A 19,260-nucleotide genomic window follows, 5' to 3' on the forward strand; every position below is an offset into this window, starting at 1 on the left:
CTCTCTTTCTGGCCCTTGGCACTTTCTCCAGCCACATTCCCTCACCAGCCTTGGATGTTTTTGAATGTTTGGGATGTGTCCTTGAACCTCTGGTGTGTGGTTTTTGTGTGTGTATTTGGTGTAGAAACTAGCCTACTGTACAAAGGCAAAATGTAAATTTGATTACCTCTCCGTGCTTACCTCTGGTGGTACCCACAACTGGCATGTGTCTCCCCCCGCCGCCCCCCCAGCAAGGTTTTGCAGAAGGAAATGGAAAAGGTTCCTTGCCCCTGCCTTAGCCACTCATTCCAGGCACTTTCTTCCTCCCAGGGCCTCCGGTAATTGTGGTGCCCCCACAGAACGTCACTGTCAACATCACCCAAGATGCCTTCTTGGCCTGCCAAGCCGAGGCCTACCCTGCCAACCTCACGTATAGCTGGTTCCAGGGGGACACAAATGTTTTTCACCTCAGGTAGGAAACTCCAGATGTGAGTGTTTTGCATGAGCGGGGAGCAGAATGGCTCACTGGGCTCTTCCACAAATGATGGTCTATTCTTTCCTTTATTTATGTGATATTTCCCTCCCCAAGGGTGCTCCAGGCAGCAAAGTGAAAGGGAGCACAACATAGGGCTTAAATTAAAGCTTGTCCTCTTTGGGAGCAAGTAGAGATGAACGCCACCCCGGGAGACAGAGTGGTCTTGCGTTGCAAGTTATATTTGTTATATGATGGATAAAATGCTGGTTTTGTTTGAAAATCCCTAATTATTTGTTTGACAGTTGGCAGTACGCCTAGTTATTTCACAAGGATGTTTCATCAGTTACTTCAGAGAACTGGTACAAAAAAAAGCATTATTTATGGCAATTTGTGAGAAACTCACTCATCATTTATGCACCTAAAAAGAACAAGCAGAACCCAGAAGACTAGGCAGCAGCATGGTGGAAAGTTTCGTTACATGTGAATCGACATTTTCAGACTCATTTATATTCTCTCGATGTGAATTTGTTTGGAAAAATATGTAATAATTGCTGCAGTTACATTTGTTTGTACACTTGATTAGACTTGGTCTTCTCTGAACTCAGATAGTATGTGTTTGGCTCCATTCTCTCTCATTCATAGATATAGATATAACCTTATCTCTATATAAGATACATAGAACTCCCAGTTGCCCACGTTAGCCAGGCAGGTGCTTAAATACAATGCTGTCGCACTTTTTTTGTTCCTGCTCTCTTCAAGTTCTCTTTCCTTCCCCTCCTTCAGCCATCTCCAGTCCCGGATTCGCGTCTTGGTGGACGGGAGCCTCTTGGTACAGAAAACTGTCCCAGAGGATTCGGGACAATATACCTGTGTTCCTAGCAATGGGCTAAGGAGACCACCTTCTGCCTCAGCGTTCCTCACAGTTCTGTGTAAGCATGGCACCTGCCCATCATTCCAGACCTCCAACTGGTAGACACAGTCTAAGGGTGGTGGAAAAAGACAATATGAAGACAGGCACCTTTGGTGTTCAACCTGCTGGGTGGGCTCAGACAGGGATGGGGCAGAAATTGAATTCTGGTGGCATTTAAAGGCAAACCTACTGACCTTGCACTTTCTGAAACAATATGTGGATTGAAATGGAGCCATCCTTCAAAATCTGCACTCCCTCAAATTTTACGGCGCAGTTCTCCACCCAAGTAATGCATACAGAAGTGCATGTTAAGTGTGCATAAATGCATACATTAGTGAAATCAACATACAAGCATGCATTATATTTGGGGAAATTGCTTTGGTGAAAGTGTGTGTGAAAGGCAAAAGTGCCTATGTTAGGGGGGAAATGTGCACTAAAATTCTGACGATTTAAAAAATAATAATCATGCTCTGATATGGAAATGTGGAGAACTGATCATAAGATCGGAAAAATGAGAAACCGAAAGAAACCAGAATTGTCAGCTCCGCCTGCCCCTCGGCTTGTATCAGACTACATAGAAAGAATCGTCTTGCAGCATTATCCACATCCTGTTGTTTTGCAGGGCTGCTGGTGCAAGGTGCGGGTTGCTGTCCTAGTGGGACATCCCAGCAGTTGATTGGAGAGGCAACCCAGCCTTGGCTGTGCCCCATCTAGCTTTCCCCCACTAGCCATCCCACTGTCTGAAGCCGTGTCCTCCCTGCCTTCCGCAGATCCAGCACAAGTCATCGACATGCCCCCTGAGACTCTCCTGCCAATAGGGATGCAAGGCACCATCAGGTGCCCCAACAAGGCCAATCCTCCGCTGCTCTTCATCAACTGGACCAAAGACGGGCAGCCGCTGGAGTTAGGCAAGGTACTTGGCAGAAGCGTCCATCACACCTTCTTGGGCTCATAGGCCTTTTGGGATAACTCTCTTCTGAACAGAACTCTCTCTCCCTCTCCTAGCTCCCAGGTTGGTCCACAACTCCCGATGGTGCCATTGTCATTGCCACAAGCAACGACAATGCCGTGGGTGTTTACACCTGCACCCCATACAACAGCTACGGCAGTGCTGGCTCCTCGGCACCTACGCGCGTTCTCCTGAAGGTGAGTAGCAGAGACGGCCGTGTGTGTGTGTGTGTGTGTGTGTGTTAGAGTATAAGAAGAGACTGACTACTGGATGAGCATCCTGTGTTCACTGTGGCCGACCCTTGCCTGGTTCGGATGCCAAATATGTGTTGTGTTTTACGGCCTAGGACCCTCCCACATTCAGCCTGCGCCCCAAGGAGGAGTATTTTCAGGAGGTGGGACGGGAACTGCTCATCCCCTGCGCTGCTAGAGGTGACCCCCTGCCCGTCATCTCTTGGACAAAGGTGAGGCGGCTCTCTGCATAAACGAGGTAGATCCTAGATAGGCTGTCCAGCGGTGGTGGCTGCTGCCCATTGGGACTGGCCAGGTGGGAGGCCAACAGGAGGTGGAGCCACAGCCAGTGAGAGGCGGAGACAACTTTATTCTAGTTTTGTCCCCCTCCTCCTCCTCCTCCTCCTCTCTGCTGAGGTAACACTGAGACTGAAGGAGCCGCTGAGAGGCTTCCCTGTTAAGTCTGGCTGGTTTACTCAGAGCTCCACCTTTTAGCTAGGCTCGAATTCCTTCTCAGTTTATACCGGGGTAGGCAACCTAAGGCCCGGGGGCCGGGTGCAGCCCAATCGCCTTCTCAATCCGGCCTGCGGGCAGTCCAGGAATCAGCGTGTTTTTACATGAGTAGAATGTGTCCTTTTATTTAAAATGCATCTGTAGGTTATTTGTGGGGCATAGGAATTCGTTCATTTTTTCCCTCCCAAAATATAGTCCAACCCACCACATGGCCTGAGGGATGGTGGACTGGCCCACAGCTGAAAAAGGTTGCTGACCCCTGGTTTATACCTACTAGTATATAGAATCATAGAGTTGTAAGGGGACCCAAAGAATCTTCTAGTCCAACCCCTTGCAATATATTTGAGAACTTGAAGGAAATTTAAAAGTAACTGGCAACATTTCAATTTAAACTGACTTCAGTCATAGTATAGTTAGCAGGGCCCCGATTTCCCCTGTTGTCTTTAAGAGCTTACTAACATCTCTCTGGTAAACCCCCCCCCCCCCCACAGATGGGCAGCAAGGGCTTAGCCAATGCCCAGGTAGACAAGAACAACAGTTTGGTCCTGCGCCCACTGACCAAGGAGCAGCACGGCTTATGGGAATGCGCCGCCAACAACGGTGTGGCCCGCATCAGCACTGCAACCACTGTCTACGTATTGGGTGAGTACTTCATTCAGAGCACAACAGAATTGAGCAAACTGTACAGAAATGCATTGAAGAACTATTTTGAGCAAAAAGGGATGTGTGCTGCAACTTTCATGGGAGGGCAGTGTGTATGCATACACATATTGGCCTGGTTTGCCTGTTAGTACTAAGGTTTGTATGGCTTAACCATGGTTTCTTTGACCAGCAGCTTAACCGTGGTTAGTTGCAACAAACAATGGTCATAACCCATAGTTTGTTTTTGCCTTACAAACCTTGGTTTGTTCTAACTGACATGGTTTATTAGGCATGGTTTGCTCGGCAAGCATCTGGAGCGGGGTGGGAAAACTGCCATAACACTGGTAGATCACAAGCCGGTCCTCGGTTAAATTTGTGGTGTCTCGGGTAGATTGGGTAGCAGGCATTGAGTAAAGAGGTCTGCTCAAGACCTTTGAGAGCTTCTGCCACTCGGAGCAGCTAGTACTCAGCAAGATGTAGTGTAATCGGCAGTTTCCTATACTGGAGGGACTATAACTTAGTGGTAGAGCATGTAGAAGAGTCCAGATTCAATCCTGGACATCTCCAGTTAAAAAGGAATTGGGTCAGAAGTGATAGGAAAAACCCTTCCCCACCTGCTAGAGCAGACATTACCGGGCTTGATGGACGAAATACCACGAGGAAGCTTTCTGTGCACCTGGTTTAATCCTCAAAAACAAATGTTGGAGGGGCTGGTGGGGGTGCTAGTTGATAAAACTGCTGCTGCTGTGGCTTTTACCACCCACAAAACCCCGTTGAACCTCATCCTAACCCTGTCAAGCTAATTCAGTTCTGCTTTTCGTTCCCTCTCATGAACTCCAGGCACCAGCCCCCACACAGTGGCCAATGTCTCGGTGCTGCCTCTCCAACAGGCTGTCAACATCACCTGGGAGCCAGGCTTTGACGGGGGCTACTTCCAGAGGTTCAGCATCTGGTATACGCCGCTGTGAGTCCTCGGTTAGGATTTTGGAATGGAGGCTGTGGGCGCTAGGCCCCAAATGGCTGCTGTGCCCCAAAGTGCTGGGGGTGGGAGGAGACAGGATGGGGGCAAAGATACCCCCTCTCCATCAGCTGCTTTCTCAGTGCGGGAAAAGGCACCTAGATCAATCACAGTTACACTTACTCACAAATATATGCTCTTTCCACCTCCCCTCTGTTCAGAGCCGAAAGGAGGGCATCCTGTCCTGGCACCCAAAGAAATGTGAGCAAGTTTTGTTTGTTTGTGTTCAGTGTAGGAGAGGCTAAGCCAGTGCAGGAGCAGGAACTGCAAACTGCCCCTACTGTGTAGTTTTTCAGGGAATATTTACTGAAACCTTCCATGCGTACCATAGGAGGTCATTCCAGGCACACTGACGGTATTGGGCAGCGATCCCTGTTTGAATGTCTTTTGTGTACCAGACAAAGACTTAAAAAAAAAAAAAACCCAAGCCTTTTAAATTACATTTATGATGTAGAATTAATATAGTTGATATAGCTCCACGAAACATTTATTTACTCTCTCTTCCAACAGATCAGTTTTGTCAATGCTGTGATTGCATGATCTCTCGCTTTTTTTAAAAAAAACCCTGCTAATTTTTATTGTTGTCTCAATTGCTGCTTTCCCATTTTCTTTTATTGCAATGGGTTTCTAGCTTGCTTTTGCTTTTATACGTTGCCCAGACAACTCTTGTAATCTATCGGGTGCCTGATAAACTGAGTGAATAGATTAATTAAATATAAACATTACTGTACTGGAATGCTTCTTCCAGGAGCTCACAAGTTCCTTCTGCTCAAAACCACAGGGGCTTTTCTGTCTCTGGTTTGGATTCTTCTCAGTGACTGCAGCCTCTCCTCCATTTCTGTGTCCCACACAGGTTGAAACGCTTCAATCGCCCTCACCACGACTGGGTTTCACTGCCTGTGCCTGTTGGGGCCTCCCACGTCCTGGTGGAGAATCTGCAGCCAGATACTGGCTACCAGTTCAGTGTTTTGGCCCAGAACAAGCTGGGTAGCGGTCCCTTCAGTGAGATCGTCACCACCGTGCCACTAGGTGAGAGGCACAGGACCTCTTTCCTTCTGATCAGCGATGTGTCACTCCCAAACTATTCCCTTAAAGGAACAATGCACAGTTTCAACACCTGTTCTCTCTCTTCTTTTCCCTCTCCTCCTCCTCCTCCTCCTCCTCCTCCTCCTCCTCCTCCTCCTCAGGTTTCCCAACAAACACCATGCCGCCCAACCCCTCATCTACGACCTCACAGATTTTTCTATCCCCACCTCAATCCCTGATGGCCAACGAGACCACGCGGGGGGTCCTCCTCCTGTGGGAGCCCCCATTCCAATTCTCTGTGGCTCTAACAGGCTACACCCTGGAGCTGCGACAAGACCAGGGGGGCTGGGAGGTTCTCGACGGATCCATTTCCAGCTCTGAGACGCAGCTCCTGGTGCCTGGGCTAATCAAGGTGGGTTCAGAAGGGTGTCAGAAATACAGTTTTGAAAGGTTAGTGCATGCATGCAGCGGGTGGCGCTGTGGGTTAAACCACAGAGTCTAGGACCTGCTGATCAGAAGGTTGGCGGTTCGAATCCCTGTGACAGGGTGAGCTCCCGTTGCTCGGTCCCAGCTCCTGCCAACCTAGCAGTTTGAAAGCACGTCAAAGTGCAAGTAGATAAATAGGTACCACTCCAGCGGGAAAGTAAACAGCGTTTCCGTGCGCTGCTCCGGTTCACCAGAAGCGGCTTAGTCATGCTGGCCACATGACTCGGAAGCTGTATGCCGGCTCCCTCGGCCAATAAAGCGAGATGAGCGCCACAACCCCAGAGTCAGCCACGACTGGACCAAATGGTCAGGGGTCCCTTTACCTTTAAGCAAACTAAGGCTCGGGGGCTGGATCCAGCCCAATCGCCTTCTAAATCTGGCCCGTGGACGGTCCGGGAATCAGTGTGTTTTTACATGAGTAGAATGTGTCCTTTTGTTTAAAATGCATCTCTGGGTTATTTGTGGGGCCTGCCTGGTGTTTTTACATGAGTAGAACGTTTGCTGCTTGAAAGTGTGTCAAAATATCAAAAGCTGGGATTGGGTTGGGCTGGATTTCCATTGACTTCAGGGCACTGCATAGCTCCCTGCCTTTCCTTGGGACTGTCAAAAAGTGGAATTAGTTCAGCAAAATGATTCCCCTTCTGATGCTGTTAAGTGGGAGAAGGGTTTACAGTACGACCACAGTGACCATAAGAGGGTTTTCACAGTGTGCCCCTGCTTTCTCTCCCACCCCTCCCACTTCCACCCCCACCGCATTGTAGGACGCCTTCTATGAGTTCCGCCTGGTGGCCTTTGCTGGCAGCTACATCAGTGACCCCAGCAACACGGTCAATGTCTCCACAATAGGTAAGGGCCAGAAAGGGGGCAGCAAAATCTGCAGCAGCCTCAGGATTATCTCACTTTGTGGGAAGCCACTGGAGCTGTTCAAAGCTCCTTTAAAATGTCACTCTTATTAATAGAAGGGATGAGCGAATCTCTCGGTTTCTCATTTTCCCAGTATTTCCATGTCAAATTGCAATTAAAAAAGAAGTCCTTATGATCTGATACAACAGGGCTCCTACAGCGATTATTCCTCCATGTCGAGGTTTCTTCCTACCCTTGCCGTTGTGATAGTGTGACATTCCCCCTCTTCCCACCAGGCATGGAGGTGTATCCCTCTCGCACCCAGCTCCCTGAGCTCCTGCCCCAGCCAGTGTTGGCAGGAGTGATTGGTGGGGTCTGCTTTCTCAGCACGGCTGTCATCTTCAGCACAATGGCGGCTTGCATCATGAACCAGAGGCGAGCTGCCCGTCTCCGCAAACGCAGGCAAGGTAAGGAGCTGTTGCACAGAAAGTTTGAACAGACATGTCCTCTTGTCGCCCCAGAGGGCAAGACCAGACCTAATAACAGAGATAAGGAACTTCCAGCCCACGAGCCAAACTTGGTCTGCCGCACCATTTGGGACAAGTTACATCCGCGTGTTTTGCACCAGATGTCAAAGGCACAATTGGGAGCTTAAAGTGAGCTTTTGATCATTTCTGTGCTGGTCCCATTGAAACCACTTCTCCCTCCCAGTGCTGCTCCTTGAACCTTTGAAAACCTGTTTTCTGAAGTTTTAAAGGGCAATGTGGGGCTGTTTGCAAAAGGGCTTTTAAACAGCTCCGCACTGCACTTTGAAGTCCTGATAATCGGGGCTTCAAAGCACATCTGATGTCATTTCAATGCTAAGTGATTGGCAGGTCGGCTGCATCTCTACAGGGGTGGGGAGGTAAGGAATGGGCCCACTGGCCAGAAAAGATTCCCCGCCCCTGAGCTAATGGATAGAAATGGCAGGGTGCAGATTTTAATTGAACATTACAATAAAACTTGATGGTGGGCCAGGCTGCCTCAGGTGGTGACAGCAGGCTCACCCCTGCTGGCAGTATTTTAGCAGAGGCCGGGCAGCCATTTGTCAGGGATGCTGTCATTGCAGATTCTGCACTGAGCTGGACAAGCTACACAACCTCCACTGTCCCAATTCTCCATAGGCTGCATTCAACTAAGTTTTACTCAAAGTAGACCACTGAAATGAACAGGCCTAAGTTAGTCATGGCAATTAGCTTCAGTAGGTCTACTCTGAGTAGGACTAGCATTGAATACCACCCGATGATTTTGTGAGGCAAACAGTCAAGACCCTGTGGTTGCAGAAAATGGTGTCTGGTGCAGAATCCAGCCTTCTGAGGATCCCACCATTGCATTTATAGGAGACACTTTTAATATGCAGAATAAAAAAGTGTGCACAGATTCGCACAATCCATTCAGGCAACAGTATCTGGCTTAAATTTTTTTAAGAGCTGCTATGTTTTGGCACATTTGAGTTTGCTTCTAGCAGTTAACATTGTGGATACCCTGGTTTGCTATCTACTGGAAATTTTCTTTTTTAAAAAAATATTATTTATTTAAAGTGTGGCATAAAGAATATCTCTTCATTTATTTATTTTAAAGCCTGGAAAGCAACTCATAGGATAGAGGTCGCCACCCCTTTTTTTAAACTTTGTGGGCACATTTGGATTTTTGAGTGCATGCCCTTCCATTCACTTCTCTCCCCCTTCCCCAGATTGGCACCCCCTTGAGAGACAGAAAAAGAGAAAGCACATTCATGCAGGCTGTGCTTTTCCAAATAAAAGCGCATAGAGCTGAAATAGCAAGTGGGGCAGAACACCACTCTTCCAACTTCCTGCTGCAGCTCTCTGCAATTTTTCCCAGATCAGCTCCCAAAACAGAAAGAGACAAAGCATACTTTTCAAAGTGGTGGGAACCCTAGCATCCTCATCACTTCATGACCAAGGTTGTCAGTGAGCAGGAGGGGTTGAGAAGCTGTGGAGGCAGCTGGGAAAGACCTCAAGGGCACCACTGCACCCATGGGTGCCCTGTTAGCAGCCCTTGTTACAAGACGTAGCAGCAAAAGCAGACTAAGCAAGATCCCAAACAGAATCAATTCAAGCTCTCCTGCCTGTCCCACCTGAGAGCAGTTGCTAAGGTCCTCCTTCAGCTTCTTTTTTCATTACATTGGAGGTGGAATTCACCTGATCGAGCTTTTAAACATTTATTTATCAAAATATATTTTCTTCTCTCCCAACTTTTTATGTTTGCGCATGGGACCCCCAAAGCAGTTAGCAATCATTAGCAATATGGGGGGGTTTTAATATAAAAATACACACAACCAATAAGAAACAAGAATAAAATGGATTTTATTTTTTTAAGCTGCAGATGGAAACAACCGCAGCAATGGTCCACCAAAAGTTTACTATAGAGCTAAGAGTCATATCCCAGGTCAAAAGCGCATGAGGGGAACTTGAAGCTAACACCTGAAGGCAGAGAGATGGCCAGAAGGACCTCCAGGGGCAAAGAGTTCGAAAGCCGGGGTGCCACCACCAAAAGGTCCCATCTTGTGTGTCCAATTGCTGCAGCTTAGAGGGTGATGAGATATTCTACAGGGCCACCATTGAGGACCTATGCATAGGTAGCTTTCCATGGGAGGTGATAGCCTGCATCCAAAAACCTTTTGAGGCACAGCTGAGCAATCTCTATCCCTTCCAACTGTACTCCACCATCAGCCCCAGCCAGCACTGCCAATTGTCAGGTATCATGGGAGTTGTAGTCTAAGACATATAGAGGGCCATAGGTTCCCACCATCAGACTGCAAAGGCCAAACACAGCATTTCTAATTGGGCTTGGACACAAACTGGTTGCCAATGAGAAAGGCACAAGATCGGAGTGAAGCGATCAAAGGAAGCAGGCCCAGGTCTGAGCTACACCAGTTGCATTCTGCACCTCCCCAAATCAGCTGGAAGCGTCCTGGAAGTCCCCAAGTGGGACGTGGCTGCAAAAGCACTCCCCAGTTGTTCGCCCCCAGTGTCTGATATTTGTCATCTTCTTACCTCCGAATGTGAAGGGTCCATGTACATGTCACGTCCGAAAGCCATTGAAAGACCTCTTCCTCCTCCATGAATTAATCTAAAATTCTTCAAAGTTTTCTGCCTCACGGCAATGAGTTGCAGAGGTTAAATTCCGCTTTGCATACAGACACACTTTGTCATTGAATAATATCCAGAACCTGCCGCCAGCCAGTTTTCACTGTGCTGCCCTTAGGAGTTCTGAGACAAGGTGGTGCGTTTTTCTCAGCCTATTGCATGAGTCCACTTACTTATTTCTCTCCACATGGGTCTGTCCCAGAGGTGAGGAACCTTCTTCAGCCTGATGGCTCCAATCCTTCTGGACAACCAAGCACCACATGCTGGGGGGTGGGGCGGCAGGGACACCATCAGATGCAAAAAATGGACAAAGCCACAAATGTCAATTTTACCTTTGGGCAGAAGGCTAGTTTCTACATGTGCTCCCTTGCTCCTCTCTCCTCTGTCCAGACTTTATTGGGGTAAAGGACACACTCCAGCCAGACAAAAACTCAAGGAAGCAAGGTGAATTCAGGGGTAGAGAGGCTGCAGGAAAATTTGCAAGATGGTCCACATTTCTGTTCTAACCTTTTAGCTAGGACATAATACCCTGGCCAGGGTGGGGGCAAAATTTGCCATCAAGGTAACTTCAATTCTAAAAGAGGAGGTAGATTCTCCGCTCTATTCTCTATTAAGCAAATTGCCTTCATTGGCTTTCTTTCCTAGGTAATTCAGTCTGCTGTTTTTCCAAGGGGGGCAGTGCGGAGAGGAGTAACACACGCAACATCTAAACCCACTCCTGGCCACATTAAATCCCTTCTCAGTACCAGAGGGGGGGGGGTGCCACGTACACACACCCTTTCAGTCTTTGCATCCTTAAAGACTAGAAACTTGGTGTCTTAAGTAATAGCTGGGATCCTCAAGAGGCTTGAATTCTATGCCCGATGCTGATGTCTGTGACCACAGAAGATGTGCAGTTCTCCCCTCTCACAATTTGTGCCGCTGCATGATTAGAGTTGCTTGCAAGCTGCAAGGGACTGCATCTAAAAAAAGGAGGAGGAAAAAGAGAATCCTGCTTGTTTTCTGAGCTGGACAGGGAGGTGGTCCTTGGAACCGAAGCTGGAAGGGAGTGGGGGTCAGGGCAAGTTTGAGGCTGACACGGCCATGTGTGTGCGTGCATCTGTCTGTTGGCCGTGACGTGGCAGTCGTCCCGTCCCCTTTCATTGTCACTTCTTTTTTGTTTTTTGAGTTGCTCTCCGTGTGATTTCCCCTTTATGTTCTCGTGACCTTCCAGATCCACCAACCGTCTTCTCCCCCAACAAGAAGCTTCTGCCTTCACAGTAAGTCACGCCATCGCATGACATCACTTCCTGCTCCCACTCATGCCCAACCCTGCAGCTCCTTCCCCTGTTGCTTCTGCTCAGCCCGCCCTGTGTTTTCAAGGCCACAGCCAGGGGGAGAGGGAGGAAGCGTCTAGTGGGGTGGGAAAGGGAAATGCTACAGCAGGGCTCCGCAGGACGGCAAAAGCAGAGTCCCACAACAGGCAAGGCTTATAGCTCAACTTGCAGGTACAAAGTCCCAGGTTCAATCCCTGGCATCTCCAGGTAGGGCTGGGAGAAACTCCCCATCTGAAAACCTGGAGAGCCACTGCCAGTCCATGTAGACAAGAGTGACTCTGATGGCCCATATTCTGACTCAGCATAAAGCATCTTCCAACATTAGGCAAGCCAGACGTGAATGCCATAGCCCTCTCCCACTGTTGTTTCCGGTGACTGGTATTCAGGTTGAAAAAGAACTGATAACAAACCAATCAAAATAATAAAAACAAATTATTAAGAGTCCAGTTGCATAAGTTAAATTTTTTGTCCGTATTCCGTAGCCACCAGATGAGCTGCAATATGTCTGATCATTACTATTATCTAGTCCCGGGACTGTAATCTGAACTGTGAAAGCGCATGGTGCAGCTGCCTTTGGTGGGAATCTTCTTAACCACAATCCTAGTCATATACACACTGCGTGTATGTTCTGTGAATCCAACACTCACAAATGCAAAAGCACAGATGTTCTGTGACCTTCAAAGCTGAATCCTGTGGCCTGTAGGAACTGAATAAGTACCGGTATTCATTTTGCAAAATTCTGTCATTAAAAAAAATCTGCATGATTTGGACATATTTGCCGGTCATAGCGAGGTTGCTGTGCAAAGCACAAAATGGCAATCTGGGTTCCAATATTTTGCCAGGCATTTCCCCACACATAGACTTAGCAATGCTACAGACTTGAAACCCCGTCTTAAAAATAATAATAATTGAGAACACCGATTCTCAGTAAGCTGAATGTTGCACCTGGTACCACATGAGCATAGGCCTAAATGCCTTTTTGGCTTATAGAATTATCTGCAGCAATAGCATTTTGTCCATGTCTGATGCCAAGTGTAGAGTCCCTCTTGGGCAGGGTGGTGTCTGTTCTTGACAGTTTTTAGGGAACCCTGGGGCTGGGGTTGGAGGGAAACTAGGCCCAATCTCTTGCCAGCTGACCAATATAAATACATTTTTGGGCTTCTCCCCGCTCCAGAAATTCTACAGGCACTGCTAGCCCAGACAGCGTTGTGAAGATGAAATTCCAGGCCTCCCCGTATCAGAGCCTTCGCCGCTCCCTGCTGTGGGGGGAGAAAGCCAGCACCAGCTTAGGCCTCAACATCACCAGCGGCAATGCGAGGAACAACTCCAGATACACCCTCTACGAGAGCCACGTCGGGGAGCCGCTACCCCTGGAGCGCATCTGCCGCGGGCCCGACGGCCGCTTTGTGGTGCAGAGCGAAGCGCCGCCTCGGGAACGCTTGGCGGCCATGCTGGAACGCTATTCCCTGTCCCTGGCTTCTTCAGAGAGCAGCCTGGGCCAGCTGGAGCCTTACCTGCAGGTCTACTCCCCCCCTAGGCCTGAAGAGCCCGTCTGGCAGAAAAGCGTCCCCCTGAGGCCCAAGAGCGCCAGCCGCTCCCGCCGCGAAGCCAAGGCCTCCGGCTACCGCCAGGGACGCTACTTCGACTACAGCAGCAGCAGCCCAACGGAGGAGGCCGAGCCCTTGTGCATTGTCAACATCAGCCCAGTGGCGACCATGCCGTATGGGGCTACCAAGCAGCGCGCCCAGACCACCACCCAGAGCCCCGAGGGGCACGTGGACGGGCCCACCACTGCCGCCTCCTCGTCTTCCTCGCCACCCCCTTCCTCGCCAACCTGCTGTAAGCCCCCGATCAGCCAAGCCCATGCAAATACCTCAGCCCAAAGTGGGATTCTGCAGTACTTGAGTCTCCCCTTTTTCAAGGAGATGAATGTGGATGGTGACTGGCCTCCAGAGGAGGAGGAGGAGGAAGAAGAAGAGGAGGAAGAGGAGCAACCTTCCAAACCAGCCCTCCATGAGGCTCTGGGCAGCACTGAACTCACTGGGTTGGGGGATGAGGACAAGACCGTGTGTCCAGCCTACATGGACACGCAAGCCAATCTAGACCCTGCTCAGGTACAGGCCTTGGCCAAATCTCTCCTCAGGCTCCCTCACGCCAACACGGGCCCGGCTAAGGCTGCCTTTCCCGGGACCTCGGTTTGCCCAAGTTACCTCAGTTCCTTTTCGGAAACGCCCTCACCCAAGGAACCAGGGCCTTGGTTGGAGGTGCTGTCGCCCCCTCAGCCCCCCATGGACAGCAGGCAGGCAGAGCTTGCCTACACAGCCATCCCCTCAGAGCCTCACTGGCTCGACGCAGCAGAGGAGCTCCCAGAGTCTTTGCCCCCTGAGAGACATAAGTCGCCTGTCGCCGTTGCCCTGGCAGGGCCACTCGCCGAGAAGCTGCCGAGGGGCAGTCTGACCAGCCAGAGCAGCGGCCGAGGCAGCGTGTCCTTCCTGAGACCTCCCTCGCTGGCGCCGTCGCTGGCGGGTAGCTACCTCAGTTCCCCCTTTGCAGAAATGACCGGCTGGCAAAGCAGCTCCGCGGGAGAAGAATGCAGACTCAAAAAGGACCCTTCGGTGGTTGCCATCAGTAAAAGGTGAGACAAGAGGCAAGGGAGCAGAGGTGAACTAGGCCTTCAGTTTTCCCGGGAGGCTCTGGTGGGTTGGAAGAGTGCTTGGGGGCCTCAAGTAAGCACCTCGCAAAGGATGAGCCAGGGTGAAACACGTCTAGCAAATAAAAAGTTTCTAGCCGTTATGACGGTGCATCGAGACCTGGAAGCACAGAGACAATGCCAGATGAAGTTACAAAAGCTTGAGTGAGGAATAAACAGGATTTCAGGAGGTTATAACCAGTAAAACTAATGCAATAAACCCCACGTGAGAATGCAGTCGTGGTAGGAATTTTCCCTTCCTTTCCACACTTAGAGCCCTCTCGGGGTCTTAATTCTGCTACCCTAAGTGGGCACAGAGACTGCAGAAGAAATCAAAACAGGAGCCCAATGCAAACAAAATTCTGTCGCCAGTGAAAAAGCTACTGTGGGGAAAGGTTGCTGCTAACTGGTAGGGTATCTGCTTTGCATGCAGAAGGCTCCAGATTCAATCCCTGGTTTCTGCAGGTAGAGCTGGGGACCAGCTCCTGTCTCCAACCCCAGAGTGCTGCTGCCAATCAGTGTAGACAATACTGAGCTAGATGGACTGCTGGTCTGACTTGGTATAGGGCAGCTTCCTATCTTCTTAGGCTCTCCAACTTCAGCAGGCAAGCAGAACAGGATGTGAGGAGGCAGGACACACACCTGCCATACTCTCAGTGTCCACAGGATGGAGCCTCCCTTCTGAACATCCTTTCCATGTTAATTTTGTTATTCTTAAAGCTTCCAAAGTCTTCACCAGATTATGCATTCTTTTAAACTTAACTATTCGAAATTGAGCCCAAGCATTTGAAACCTGGAGGTTGGTCAGGGTGCAAGACGTCTCCACGCAGGGACACATTGTACCACCCAAAGGTCCTTTGCAATACAGGAGGGGGGAGGGACCATGCCTTGGTGGTGGAGCATCTATACTCTGCAGGCAGAAGGCCCCAAGTTCAATCCCTGCTATATCTGATTACAAAGGTTCAAGGAGCAGCAGGTAAGGGGAGAAACAGCCAGTCAGAGTAAACAATACTGGGTTACAGGAGCAAAGAATCTGAGCTGGACCGAGACACCTTCCTGTATTCTAAGGGAGAACATAGCTCAGTGGTGGAGTGCCTGCTTGGCATGCAGAAGGCAACAGGTTAAAAAAATCAGCAGATCAGAGTCTTTCCCATCACCTGTGCCTGAGACCCTGGAGAGCAGCTGCCATTCCAGGGCCATCTGGAGAATTAGACTCACCTGGTGTTACAGGATGGGGAACCTGTTTCAGTCCAAGAGTCGCATTTCCTTCTAAGCACCTGGGTTTTCTACATACCTGGATTGGGTGAAGCCAGAGGGGAAGGGGAACGGAGCAACAGGTGTAGAATTTACATTTGTAGCCAGTTTCTTTTTGATTACTTTTCTGCACATGCTTGCACGCTCGTCTTTGCCCTGCATCCAAACCAGCAAGAGGCATTATTGGAGTTCAAGGACAACCCTTCCAGGCAAAAGCACCCAAGGAGGATGCAAAGCAGAGCCGGTGAAGGAAGCGGCATGGGGAGAGTTCTGAGGGCCAGATAGAGAGGCCTGGAGGGCCACATTTTGCACTAAGGCCTGGGGTTCCCCAACCCTGTGCCTGCTCTCCTGTCATAATGGGGGCTGCTCTGTGCACTGTCTGAGTCCACCTGTATTCCATGGATCTTTGCAATATATAAGCCTACCCCCATATCTCTGCCATTCTGTCCGTGAAGTGGGGTGGGAGGAGATGCTCCTTTAAACAGATGCTGGTAAACTGTGGAAGCAGAAAAAGATCCAAACAAACTAAAACAGCAAGACGTGAAATAGGAGCAACAGCATTAATCATTAAAATAAATACGTCAAAATGGATATATTGAATGTCATACGTGAAATATGAATCATTTAAGAGTAAATCTGGAAACCATGGAAGTGGCAGATGGTAAGTCAATGAATAAAGTAATTTATGGTCTATGTTAAAATCTGTAAAGGTTTTTTTTTTTTTGGGGGGGGGGGGGAATCAATAAATAAAATGTAAAAGAAAAAAAAGACCCAAACAGGAGTGGAGGGGGATTGATTTGGAAGCATTGCTTATGGATACTTTTAACTTGTCCTATTGGTAAGCTGTATGTTTACGTAAATGTTTGTGTATGTTAAATGAACTGTTAATTGTTGATTACTTCTTATTAGTGTTACGTTGCAGTAATGTTACATGTCTTACAATGTATTGTGACTGTACTGCTACTATTTTTGCGTGCACTGCTTGGAGTACAGATTTACTTGCAGAAAACGCAATATATGAGTAAATTTATAGAATGGGGCAGGCACTGCCCTACCGACCTCACTCTGCCCTCCACCATCTGCCTGCCTTTGTTTTACTTTTAGCAGTCTGTCCAGTGGCTGTCACTGCCATCCTCAGTGTTGCCTTTATAGAATTCAACAGACAAGGAGGGTAGGATGGAACTAGACTTGAGCTGGTTCTGCCTGCCATTGGCTCTGTCTTCTTCCTCTTGGGCTCCCTGCTTTCCACCCCACCAGTCAGCACTGCAAACAGCCTGGTGGAGAGGATCTCACGCTCTCTCAGTCTTAGCCTTTTCGGCCTCCATGTTTCCTCACACACACCCCGTATCTAACTCCCCTTTTATCGCTTCCAGGAGGAACACATCTGTGGACGAGAACTATGAATGGGACTCTGAGTTCGCCCTGGAGTCTGACCTGCTGGATGCACTGCAGCTTTATAGGAGTGGGAACCCCAAAAGGCCGGTCTCCACCATCGCGGCACAGGAGTTGGAGAAGCAGAGTAAGCATGGGGGGGGGGGGAGTTGTGGGGAAGGAGGCCACAGACGAGCAGAAGCAGATATATATAGATATATACATGCGCACAACGTTAAGTAGATGCGTGCATTATTTCAGTCGAAAACGGCAGAACAGGCTTTTGAATTTAGCTCATCTTGGTTCAGAATTTTAATGTGGGGCAGGTTGTAATGGGCTGGAATCTTAATATCAGCCTCCCTCTGCTGCCACAGACACCAAGCCATAGGAAAGGTGTCCTTGTTTCATGGTGGCTCATCGGAGCCCACAGGAAGGCTTATGCTAAGTATGCAGAGGTGTACAACATGCCATTACCAGGCCTCCTCAGCACCCCAACCTTCATTAAAGCACAGCCAGGTTACTAGCTCTCATAGTGTCCAGAAGGAGAGATTTACAGTGGTGCCTCGCAAGACGAAAAGAATCCGTTCCGCGATTCTTGTCGTCTAGCGGTTTTTTCGTCTTGCGAAGCAACCCCATTAGCGGCTAAGCGGATTAGCGCTATTAGCGATTTAGCGGCTTAGCGGCTATTAAAGGCTTAGCGGCTAAGCTGTTAAAAGGCTATTAACGGCTTAGCGGCTTTGAAAAAGGGGGGGGAAAGCGGGGGGGAAATGGCGAGACTCGCAAGACGTTTTCGTCTTGCGAAGCATGCCCATAGGGAAATTCGTTTTGCGAAGCGCCTCCGAAACGGAAAACCCTTTCGTCTAGCGGGTTTTCCGTCTTGCAAGGCGTTCGTCTTGTGGACAGCTGCCCCATGTGGCAAACCACTGAACTGCAGGTGGCAGCTTCTCTGTGATGTTCCTTTGGCTCTGGACTGACCATTGGATCCTCTTGGACGGGAAAGGAGTATTATCCACACACCATACATTTAAAGCACACATCTTCCCCAATAGAATCCTGTCCACTGTGGGGGGCGGGGGCGGGTTCAGCATGGTGGAAATTGCACCTCAGTGAGGGGTAAACTACAATTCCCAACATTCTTTGTAGGAAGCCAGGTGCTTTACATATTGTCAGCAAAGACTGGCACCATCTTTGCAGGGTTTCAGGGGGTGGGCATTCCCAGCCCTACCTGGAGATGCTTCTGCATGCAAAGCCGGCGCTCTGCCACTGAGCTACAGCCCTTTTCCATTAACAGAGTAGGAACATAGGAAGCTGCCTTCTGCTGAGTCAAACCCATCTAGCTCAGCATTGGCAACACTAACTGGCAGCACCTGTCCAAAATCTCAGCCCAGGGTGGGAGCTCTTACCTGGAGATGTCATGGATTGAACCCGAGGCCTTCCGCACACACAGCAGATCCTCTACGACTCAGCATCTGTGTTGGTGACTTGGGGTGTGCTTACATTGCTTAAGGTTCATTCCCCTGCCATATATCCGTCCCACTTGGAGAGAGCTTGTTTTTGCCTTGCACCCTCTGACCACTCTCCCACCCCCTCCTTTCCACAGGCTCAAAGACCTCCAGCGAAAGCAGCGGCTCGCCCTCAAACTCCCAGTCAGTGGGTGCCTTAGATGGGTCCAGCTCCCCGGTGCCCTTGCCCAGCCCTGAGGAGCGCTGTGCCGCCCTGCGCGAAGAATTTCTGGCTTACCGCCGGCGCCGGGAGGCCACTCAGCAACGCCGCCAGAAGGTGGGCTCTGGCCGGAAGCCGGGGGACGAGCGGTTCGAGCAGGCCACCTTGTTGTGAGGGGCCCCCAACAGCCTAAGCTGGCCATGTTGCCCCCCCCAACACACACGCCGTGAGGGGGACGGTGTCTCCATTTTGACCACGCTCCTGTTGAGAGACAGTGCCCTCTAGAGCCAACCAAGGGAACTGCGTCCTGCGCGGAACAGCTACTGGCTCCAAAGACATGAAGGGGAAGCATTGAGGCTGACATAGGGAGGGGAGGACTCTGGACCTTCTTAACCCTGCTGGGAGACGATATATTAAAACTACTGGTGTTTTGATTTATGCTGGGGTGGGGTGGGGTGGAATTTGGGGGGGGGTGCTGTTTTGTAAAACGGGACTTTGAAAAGAAAAAACGAAATTGAACTGAGTCTGGTGTCGTGTCAGTTGTAGAAACTGGAACTGCGAAAAATGCTATGGCATAAGATAAGCTTGATGAACCACATGGAGACAGTTTGAGCCGAGGCAGGAAAAAATGGTGACTCAAGAGGTTATGGGCACCTTCAGAAAAGGCCCAAAGCCCTGGGGGGCTTTTTAGCTTAGAGAAGAAGATCCCTGACCGATCAGGTCCAAGGGGGCCCACCTAGTTCTCTCA

General features: G+C 49.6%; 1 protein-coding gene across 6 annotated transcripts in view; it reads left to right on the plus strand.

Annotated features, from left to right (window-relative positions):
- The window catches only part of IGSF9 (immunoglobulin superfamily member 9), a 64,481-nt gene extending 45,446 nt beyond the window's left edge, over window positions 1–19,035 (plus strand). For 4 of the 6 annotated variants that reach the window (XM_028710787.2, XM_028710783.2, XM_028710785.2 and 1 more), the window contains 15 exons: window positions 310–451; window positions 1,238–1,383; window positions 2,135–2,277; window positions 2,370–2,510; window positions 2,660–2,776; window positions 3,548–3,698; window positions 4,539–4,662; window positions 5,570–5,745; window positions 5,904–6,154; window positions 6,990–7,074; window positions 7,368–7,538; window positions 11,389–11,479; window positions 12,711–14,171; window positions 16,853–16,998; window positions 18,451–19,035. In XM_028710787.2, the coding sequence (XP_028566620.2) occupies window positions 310–451; window positions 1,238–1,383; window positions 2,135–2,277; window positions 2,370–2,510; window positions 2,660–2,776; window positions 3,548–3,698; window positions 4,539–4,662; window positions 5,570–5,745; window positions 5,904–6,154; window positions 6,990–7,074; window positions 7,368–7,538; window positions 11,389–11,479; window positions 12,711–14,171; window positions 16,853–16,998; window positions 18,451–18,686 (3,581 nt within the window). In that variant the 3' untranslated portion in view covers window positions 18,687–19,035. The remainder of the gene's footprint in view (window positions 1–309; window positions 452–1,237; window positions 1,384–2,134; window positions 2,278–2,369; window positions 2,511–2,659; window positions 2,777–3,547; window positions 3,699–4,538; window positions 4,663–5,569; window positions 5,746–5,903; window positions 6,155–6,989; window positions 7,075–7,367; window positions 7,539–11,388; window positions 11,480–12,710; window positions 14,172–16,852; window positions 16,999–18,450) is intronic. The other 2 variants (XM_077920366.1, XM_028710786.2) reach the window with 1 other exon arrangement.
- The last annotated feature ends 225 nt before the right edge of the window (window positions 19,036–19,260 follow it).

Source organism: Podarcis muralis, chromosome 16, assembly GCF_964188315.1.
Source record: "Podarcis muralis chromosome 16, rPodMur119.hap1.1, whole genome shotgun sequence".
In the NCBI taxonomy this organism is placed as follows: Eukaryota; Metazoa; Chordata; class Lepidosauria; order Squamata; family Lacertidae; genus Podarcis; species Podarcis muralis.